The sequence below is a fragment of the Condylura cristata genome, unplaced genomic scaffold, assembly GCF_000260355.1.
Source record: "Condylura cristata isolate star-nosed mole 26May11 unplaced genomic scaffold, ConCri1.0 scaffold00008, whole genome shotgun sequence".
NCBI classification, from domain to species: Eukaryota; Metazoa; Chordata; class Mammalia; order Eulipotyphla; family Talpidae; genus Condylura; species Condylura cristata.
Window position 1 is genome coordinate 22,633,665 of NW_004567109.1, and position 10,201 is coordinate 22,643,865.

Consider the following 10,201-nt stretch of genomic DNA (forward strand, 5'->3'; position numbering starts at 1 on the left):
AGCGCCCCGGGGCGTCGAGGGGGTCAGCGCCGCGCCGGGCGCCGCCGCCCAGGCCGCCATGTGCTCCCAGCTCTGGTTCCTGACCGACCGGCGCATCCGCGAAGACTACCCGCAGGTGCAAATCCTCCGCGCCCTCCGCCAGCGCTGCTCCGAGCAGGACGTGCGCTTCCGGGCGGTGCTCATGGACCAGATAGCCGTCACCGTCGTCGGCGGCCACCTCGGTGAGCCAGGCGGGCTCAGGGAGGGCGGGGAGCGCGCCTGGGGGCCTCCGAGAGCCGGCCCGGGGGGGCGTGCGCACCCGGGCCTCCCCCAGTCAAGTCTCCTTTGGGTCCCCCAAACCAGACGCCCTCCCCTCGAGACCTCTTGGGATTGGAGAAAACCCTAACCTTGAGGCGTTCCTTTAACCACAACCGTCAGCCCCGATGCCAGGATTTGAGAACGGGATTTGATGTACTTAGGGACCCTGTGAGGACCACGGGTTCATCTGAAGCCGCCTGGAGGTCCAAGGGAAATCAAGCTGCTCATCCCAATTGACAGCTTCTGCTTGCATCGATACCCTATCCGTTTCGATGGATAGAAATCCACACTTAATTTACAAATTGTCAGTGAGGTGAATGTTCTGAAAAGTTTTCTGGGAGCGTATAAGCATCAGCAATGCACTACCTAGCAGGTTATTCTCACGCTAGGAATCCACGTAGGGGGAGAAATCCGATAAAAATTGGGGAGGCGCTTCTGGAGTGGAAAGTGCGCTTTGATGGCTTTTCTTGAACTCAACCTCCTCCCTAAAAGCGTTAAGTTCTGATTCTAGAAAAGCCAGGATTTCAGGTGCAGACCTTTCTGGCATTAGTGGCTTCTCCCACTGCGCCCAAGAGACTTTTTGGGGTAAGACATAATTCATACTCAAATGGGTTATCTGTGCTCCCGACTTCAGAAAGTTTAGTATGTTTTTAGATACTCTTAAATTATTTTAACATAAACTGTCTCTGACTTAGGCATCTGAGATTTAGGAACCTACCCCCCTGGTTGGCGGCTTGAGTCTCTACTGACCTCTCGAAGTGTCCAGCCACTCCAGCAATTCCAGGACTCAAGAAGGGTTTGGTTGATTCAGGGTGCTTCTTGGAATACCATTTCATCATTTCAACCATGCCCAGTTAAAAAGCTCACAATTTGTTTGCTTTCTTTGATGGGGAAAGGGATTCCCAATTCTGAATAGGCTGCTTATAAAAGAGATTTTGAATATGACCTGTTTCTAAGTGGAAAGATCTTATAGATGTTTCATCCATAAATTTATCTAAACTCTTCATAAGTAATATCAGATTTTGCTTGTTGGAGACACATCTTACACTTAAGAAGGGTCTTACACTTAGTCAACCATAAAGGGTGCCCTCTCTCTAGCCTTGACTTGCTCAAATTCTCAGTTAATGTACCGAAAACATTAGATTCTCGAATAGGGAATCTGCAGGGCTGGATTCTTATTACAGCTTTGCTGCTAACAAGTATTTTGGCTTTGCTTGGCCAAGTCACTTTGTGTTTTTGAATCTCAGGTTTCTTGTTTTTAAACTGAGGGCCAAGTCTCCTCCAGTTGAAAAATTGTGTCAATACATACTTAAACGGGATACCCTGTGATAGTTTATCCATCTAGATCTAATTCCACCCACAGGTTTGTTGGATTTTTATTTTATTTGTTTGTTTGCTTGTTTTACAGCTTTGAACAAAGATGGTTTTTTTCTGAGAGACAGTTATCAAGTGTTCCTGTTGCAGATCCATCAGTCTGCAAAAGATTAGAGAAGTGCTTTCTCTTTTGTGTCTAAAACCCCATTTTAAAGAGTAATTCCTCAAAAAAGAAAACTAAGTTCTAGTGCTCCTCAAAAAAGGAAATTAAGTTCTAGTGCTCAGGAAATGTTTAAGCCCTTTTATTTAGCATGAAATTTTTACTGGAATTCATGTATGAATATATCTTACTCAACTCACAAACCAGCACTTACTTCTTTTTAAGTGATAAGAAAATCTACATAGTTATTTGCCTGATCAGTGGAGAAACTGAAGAACAGTATTTTTTAATGCAGTTTTCATCTTTTGATAATTCAAAGATAGCCACACACAAGTCACACACATCCAATAAACCCATTAGATCACTATTTCTGCTGTCCAAAGCAATCCAAAGATTTATTTGTTGTAGAGGTGGACTGAAGCCCTGGGAGGCCAGGTCCTTCAGAAGGATGAGCTTATTTGCGTTGTTCGGTGCTTGCTACAGTAGTGACTAGAATAGTCCCTTCCACATAATAAACATTCAATACATATTTTTGAGTGAATAAAGATATGTGCTTTATTTCCCACTTTCTTCTATAGTTATATTCTAGAAAGCCCATGACAGTTTGCTAAGCCAAAGAAATCCTCTGGGAAAAAACTCTAAAATACTGCCTTTGAGCTACAGAAAGAGTTAAAATGTTATCAATATTGTTTCTGCTTTGAGAATTATAGGCTGTGAGAGCTGGGACGCACTTTGAGGTTGTTCTTTCTAAGCCCTTCCTTTTACAGAGGAACAACCTGATGCTCAAAGAAATGAAGTAATTCGCTCCACAAACTCACTGGTAAAACATTTGATTTCCTGATTCCCAGCCCAGGGATTCAGAATGAGTATACTTTAACACCCTTGCAACCTAGAGCACCTGTCTCAGTAGATATGGAATTAAACTGAATTGAATTAAATTGAGGCAAGAGAGTAACTTTGCAAAGTAATTTTGTAAGCTAGGAAGTTAAATAAGGAAACACCTTTACAAAGCCCTCATACCTTTACTTCTGTCCATCCCCTCTTTAGATTTTTGTAGGAGTAGATGAAAGAGTAACTTGGGGGCACATGTGGTGAGGGCCTGAGGTAGTTGCTTAAGTTAATTTCTGAGCTTCCCTAGGTTGAGGCTCGTGAGAGCCCAACTCCAGAAATAAGAATTTCTGAATACACCTAAACATAGGATTCAGACAAGAGATGAAAATCTTTAGATTTACTACTGTAATTTTATTTTAAGTAAGTTGATACAAGTAAACTAAATATATTATGCAAATACAAGGTTTATGATCATTATTTGGGGTCCTGTGATTTACCCTACCCTACATAGATTTGGGGGGAAAGACTACTGGGAAGAATGGACTGACTTTTCTTCAGGTGACTGAAGCAATCCCTCCCTGCCTTTCTACTGGGAGAGGCATTGTGAAAATTCTGTTCATCGCCTTACAAGACACAAGATCTTCATTCATTCACACGACAAATATTAATTATTCTCAACACTAGAAACAAAGTGGTGGTGTCTGTGGCACCAAAATGCACATAATAGTCACAGTAAAAATATGGATGGATGGGTGGGTGAGACATTGATTGTATGCTAGTCTGGGTTCACTTACTGTTAACGTATAACATCATCATATTTATCAATGAGGGTGTTTGGGGATCCAGCACCAGCTAGGACAGAAACTCAGTAACTCTGGTCTCAGCACTTTGTTTCCTCTACACTGACTTCACTATGCCCCTTGAGCAAAATCCCCTTTCTTTCTTTAAGATTTACGTATAAGATTTGCATATAAGGATTGGGGTGTAGGCCAGAGGTGGGGGGATGAGAGGATTAAGCAGAGACAGAGTGGGGAGCAGAACAGGCAGATTGACTGAAGTACACTGCTGAGGGGAGCAGCGGGCGGGACAGGAGAGGTCTGCTGCGCCATGTGGGTGATCTCCCTGGCAGTGGTCAGGCTCAGTGCTGCAGTGGCTGTAGATAGCTTCATACTGCTAAGACTTAACCCCTTGCTCCACCAGAGAGGCCCGTAAGTCCCTTTTTTCTGAGATTCTCATCTGGTCTAGCTCCTTTCCCTATGGTGAACTTTTATTTATCTTCAAATCCAACTCAAGTCACTCCTAAAGTCTTTCTTGAACTCCTGCCCCAAACAACATTGCACATAATTTTTAAAATAGCACTCATGTTTTATTGTAATTTATCTGTTTACCAGTTTCCTCTGCACATCAGAGGGCTCCTTGGGTGTGTGCTCTGCAACATACCCCCGTTCCCAGGTCAGACTCATTTTTCTGACCTGCTATCTGTGCTGCAGTGGCTGTGGATAGAGTCATAGTGCGGAGACTTAACCCCTTAACACTGTTGTTTCTAGGGTTGAGAATAATTAATAAGTATTTGTTGAGCACCTTCATTAATGTTTGTTGGATGACTGAAATTTGGGCCTTAAAGGCTAACTTGCAGTATGTGAGACTTTTCAGTAGCTTCTGTGCTTAGTAGATCATGATTGGATATGTGATGAGCCATGAATGAGGATAGTCACTCGTGGGAATTAACTTCTCTGGTCTCTGGCTAGTCTTTATAATTAATTTGTCTCAAGAAACAAGCAAAGCTACAAAATCAGGGACAGAGAGCAAGACAGGAAAATGAGTGACCTGGGAACAGGGGTGTGCTGCAGTTGGTCTCTTAGGAGATATGATACAGCATTTCTTCTCTTTCAGAACTAAACCTTGTTGAACCTATGGCATTTCTAGGTCACATCCTTTAAGTTGTGTTGTTTTGAGATGCGCTTACTTGGCTCTTTGTAGTAGATACCTAAGATTGAAAAGGGTTGGAAGGAGGGAGTGGTCCTAACTAAATTTCCATGAGCTAATGGTGTTATCACAACCTTCCAAATGACAATAGACCTCAGAGCAAGGATAGCTTTCTGCCACTGTACAAGGAGACGGGAGCAAGAATGGGGGCCATACTAACCTTTTCCCCTTAGGTTTATGTTTTTATTCAAGTTTATTTTTTGTTATTTTTTTAAGATTTATTTATGTATGCATACAGAACTAGGGTACAGGCCAGAGGTGTGTGGGGGGAGGGGGATGCAAGAGGATTCACCAAAGACAGAGTGGGGAGCAGAATAGACAGATACACTGAAATACACTACTGAGGGCAGCAGCAGGTGGGTCAGGAGAGGTCTGCCATGCCATGTGGGTCACCTCCCCGGTCAGGGATCAAACTTGTGCTGCAGTGGCTGTGATAGCTTCATAGTGCTGTGCTTTAACCCATTACACCAACAGGGAGGGCCCTATTCAAGTTTATTTTTAATTGAGGTAACATTTGTATACCCCATCAGATTTTGCCACCATTATGAACCTACCACCAAACCATAGCCCACCACCATAGACCATTCTGATTCCTTCTTTCCTTGTTCTGACCCCTTTCTTTTACCCTCCCCTCTTCAGGCACTCAGTTTGTTAGTCAGCTTGCAAGTGTTAATTTTAACGCTTATCTTTAGTTTATCTTTAGTTTCTCTATATTCCACATATTAGTGACAACCTTCTGACCTATTTCCTTTAGCATTCTCCCTTCCAGCTCCATCCATGTTACCTCAAATGGCATGATCACTTTTTTGATCCTTGAGTAGTACTCTATTGTGTATCTATACCACTTCTTGATCCATGCCTCTGTTTTGCGGCACTTAGGTTGTCTCCATAATTTGGCTATAATATATTACAATAAGCTATAGCAAATGTTAGCAATAAACATGGGAATGCAAGTTTCCTCTCAAAGTAGCATTTTTGAATTTTTTGGTAGATGCCTAGGAATGGAATTCTGGGTCATTTGGCTGACCCATGTTTAATACTGTGAGACACCTCCTTGCGGCTTTCCATGCACGCTGGGCCAGTTTGAGTCCCGCCAGCAGTGCAGAAAGATTCCCTTTTCCCTACCGCCTCGCCAGCACTTGATGCTTCTGTTCATTTTGATATAGGCCATTCTTACAGGTGTGAGATGATATCTCACCGTGTTCTTTATTTATCCATGCTAACTTTTGGGCACAGAAGTTGATCTTTAACCTTGGGCCCTGCCAAAAACCTGTACCTGGCACCTTAGAATCTAAACACACAACTATGCATCACTAGTGCAAAGATCAGAGAGAGCGTGGAAGCAATGACCACCTGTTTCCAAACCTGAAGGAATATGCTTTCAGGCTTCATACTTAGATCTGTAGAGTGACCTCAAGGGTGGGGAATGGACTGGAAGTTTATTTTTCTAACAGTAATTTTTAGGGGTGTCTCATGAACTATGTTCTTAAACCAGTGGATTGGTATCCTCAGTAGATTTCCAAGCCCTTTTTGTGGGTCTCTGAGCCATCTGTTGCTGCTCTTATCACCAGTTTGTTAGGCTTGCCTGGTAGGAGGCGGTGCGGGCCGAGCTCAGAGATAGTGTGGGTTTGTTTCTTGACCACCATGCTAAAGCAAGCCACATCAATTTTTTGGTTTCCCAGTGCATATAAAGTTATGTTTACACTGAACTGTAGTTTATTAATTGTGCAAGAGCATCTTACCTAAAAAAATGTACATACCCGAATTAAAACACAGAGACATGAAGTGCGTACATAATGTTAGAAAAATGGCAAAGATAGACTTGCTCCACACAGGGTTGCCACAGACCTTTAATTTGTGGAATAACTGGTATCTGCAAAGTGCAGGAAAGCAGGTTGATCACTAGAGAGCTCCCAGTCATCCCCAGCCCCTTGCCAGTCCTCTTATTAATGAGGGTTTTACCAACCACCATGTACCTCCATACTAGCCTCACCTTTCTCCAGGCCTCCCCCGAACACCTGACGTACTTTCCTGAGAGACTTCACCTTATCTGGAGTTTGCATTATTGTAGTGCAAAACTACAACATGATCTCAAAATCTAGGAATGGAAGTCCTAAGTTAAAAATTAACTTAAGATTTCACTATGAGAAAGTGATCAATTTAAATCACTATGCACTTTGGCGCTAACAGGAATAACAGTTCTTCATTCCTGTAACTCTCTATTAATACTTCAGTGTTTTTTTATTTAAATCTGCACAAAATTCCCGTTTGTTCATCTCTTTATTATTATTCAGCAAATAATTGTGTGCCTACTCTGTGTCAGGCATTGTATCCTAACACAATGCGGATATAATGGAGAAAAAGAACAAACAAGTTTCTACCCACATTATTATGTTTCAGTTCATTCATTCATTCAGTCTGTCAGTCAGTCAGTCAAATATTGGTTGACTGTCCTATATATGGTATTGCCAGGGTACTAGGATAAAATAGGTAGAAATACCTGTCTTTTACGAACATTACCTTCTAGATGGAGGAGGAAGAATCTAAACAAGAGAAATAAAATACATAGTATGGTGGTGAAAAGGACTAAGGAGGATTAAAACAGGGTGAGGGAGAGAACATTTCCTTAAGTGAGAGAGGAGATTGTAATTTTAGATATAGTAGCTGGAGTGGTCCTCAGCCAGAAGACGACATTTAAGTAAAGACCTGAAGGAGATGAGGAAGCAAGCCATTCAGATATCTGGAGTGGAGTAGTTTAGGCAAGAGGAAGTAGCAGAGAGAGACCAGTGAGGTCAGAGCAGAGTAAATAAGGAGGCAAGCTTTGGAGAGGTCGGGCTGGAGTGGGGAAAAAACAGCTGTATAGGGGCCATGGGTCAAGCAAGGACTTAGACTTTAAGTTGGGAATCCTCTGGTGATTCTCACTTATGTATGTCACTCAATAAGGTGAGTCACATGACTTGTCTTATGTTCAGAGGGTCTTTCTGGCCACAGTGTTAAGAACTGACTGATGACAGCAGGGACAGAAGCTGGAAAATCACTTAGGAGGTCATTGCTACAATTCATATGGGGGAGGATGATTGTTGGACTACAATGAGTTCATGGGAGGTGATGAAAGGTGACTAGATTTGGGGTATATATTTAAGACTTGGGTGTCAGCATTTCTCTACTGTGTCAGATTTGATTTGGATGAAAGACTAGTCAAGGAGGACTCCAAAGTGTCCAGCCTGAGCTAGGATAAAATAGGTAGAGCTGGACACTTTGTGGAGTAGGCCTGAGCTGGTGGTGAGGATCAGGACTCGGAGATGGTTGTTAAATAGCTCAGTGGAAGTGTCAAGCAGGCAGTTTATCCTGTTGGTGGGCATTCAGGGGAAGGTCATGGCTGAAAAGACCAAAGTAGTAGCATCTCCTTACACCTATCAAGGGAGTGACTGTGCCAAACGTGCAACGAGAAGAGGCCCAAGGGCCCGGGGTCTGGAGTATTGCAATGTTGAGCAGTCAGCGAGAGGAGAAGGCACCAGCAAAGGGTCTGAGTTCTGGTAAGAGAAAGTAAGAAACCCACCTGAAGCAAATGGAGAAACTCAGGAAGGAAGACATGCTCAAGCCACGTCAAATGGTGGTGGTAGATCAAGAAAGATGAGCATGAGAATTGTGGGACTTAGCAATGAGGACTTAGCAGAAGCGCCCGGATAAGAGCAGCTTCAGTGAGGAGATGGAAACAGTAAATAGTCTTGGGAATTTTGTTACAAAGGAAAGGTGAATGAGTTAACACCATGTCCCAATAGCAGCCTTCAACCAAAGACTGAGTTGAAATGCAAAGGTTATAACTCGCCAGCCCCGTGGCCCCATATCTGGGGAGTTTGCATTAAACCACTTCTTAAGTGCTGCACCTGGAGTGAGCCCCCTTGCCAGAGACAGCCACTCCTTTGGTAGCACACTTTTTACTTGCTATATCCACTTTTTTACTCACGCACCAGTGTCTCCTGAAATCCCCACTGTAATAAAGCTCTTGCAGTCCAGCCCTTGACACAGGCTGTGCTTCTGGGGAGACTCAAACCAACGCTGAGCCTGGCCCAAAGTACGTGCTGAGTAAATAAAAACCAAATGTAAATATGTGGTTGAGTGAATGAATGAATGGATGAATATATCAATTTGTTTATGCTTTTCTCCCTAAGGAGACTGTAAGCTCTTAGTGGGAGGAGACCACCTGGTTCGTCTTTTGTATTCCTGTTTCATAAGGTGTCGGACTCACCCCAAGAGTTCAAGGTTGGATTTAATGAATGACCTCAAAATAGCAGTTGGTGGAAAGAGAAAGAGCCACTGAATGAATGTGACTTTTAATGAGGTTGGAGGAGAGATTTCTTTGAGCATTGTAACAAAGACCTTTAAAGGGGAAGGAGGAGCAGTGGTAGCATGTATTTGTTAAGGATAAAAACAACTTTCTGATGAGAAAATGCTGAGGGAGGAGTAGAAAACAACCAGGGAAAGCCTGGAGAGGACTCAGATGAATCAGTCACGTTGCAAATGACAAATCCTCCTAATACTACAAGATAATGGGAGTCACTTATGGATTACCCGCTCACTTTATTTATATTGTTGATTCCTTTCTGACAACTTTGAGAGTTTCACTGCCCAACACTGTGATGGGATCCTACTAAAATAGAATGGTCTGGAAGCCGCCACAAGTGAGGTCCCACACAGGGTCCTGCTTGCTTCTGCTGCCTCTTTTGTACTTGTAGGCTGTTTTCTGATATACTGAAATGGAAAACAGTTTCATTTTGAAGCTTACTTTTGTGAAGCCAAGGATGTGTTGTGTCTACAGATAAGTGAGCGTTGTGTGCGCAGCTGGGAGGGCAGTAACCTGCTGGGCATCAGCTCTGTGCAGTACAGACTTCTACAGTGAGATCTATTGCAGGCACCCCAAATACATGCATTTCCATTATTTTTTAAAGATTTATTTTTATTTATGTGTACAAGAACTGGGGTGTAGGCCAGAGTTATAGGGGGTGAAATGACTCACCAGAGACAGTGGGGAGCTGAACAGGCAGATCAACGAATTACACTGCTGAGGGGAGCAGCAGGTGGGTCAGGAGAGGTCTGCTGTGCCAGGTGGGTCAGCTCCTTGGCCGGGGATCAAACTCATGCTGCAGTGGCTGCAGAGAGCTTCATAGTGCTGAGTTAAACTCCTGTACCACCAGGGAGGCTCACCGTCTTTAAATGGCGTATGTGAAAGTTTGGAGCAAAATATTAAATCTCAGGAGAAAATTCATATTGGAATGACTGAACTCGTTTTTAATCCTTACTTCTACTTCCCTCTATTGGCATGAATTAGGAGGGTGGTTGATAATTTTTAGAGCTTTACTTTCCAACAATGATTATGATTTTCTTTTTCTAAAGCTATTTCTCTATATTATGGAGTACCTGTCTTCACTGTTGTGCATACACACACAAAAATCTAGTTTTGTAGAAATTAACCCTACATTGGGTTAGGAAAAAAAAGTTCAGTCCTTTGGGTAGAGTATTCCCATTTTTCTATTGTATGTTTAAAACAATAAAATATTTGCAAAAGGAAATCAAAACACAATTACCCATAAAGTGGATTTTTTGTTTTTTTTT

General features: G+C 42.8%; 1 protein-coding gene across 2 annotated transcripts in view; it reads left to right on the top strand.

The window, feature by feature from the left end:
* Positions 1–6: 6 nt before the first annotated feature.
* RIMKLA (ribosomal modification protein rimK-like family member A) overlaps positions 7–10,201 on the top strand; it is a 29,982-nt gene continuing 19,787 nt past the window's right edge. For both annotated transcript variants that reach the window (XR_001145248.1, XM_004678867.2), the window contains exon 1: positions 7–221. Coding sequence is in view for 1 of the 2 variants with exons in the window: in XM_004678867.2 (XP_004678924.1) it covers positions 59–221 (163 nt within the window). In the remaining variant the exon portion in view is untranslated. The remainder of the gene's footprint in view (positions 222–10,201) is intronic.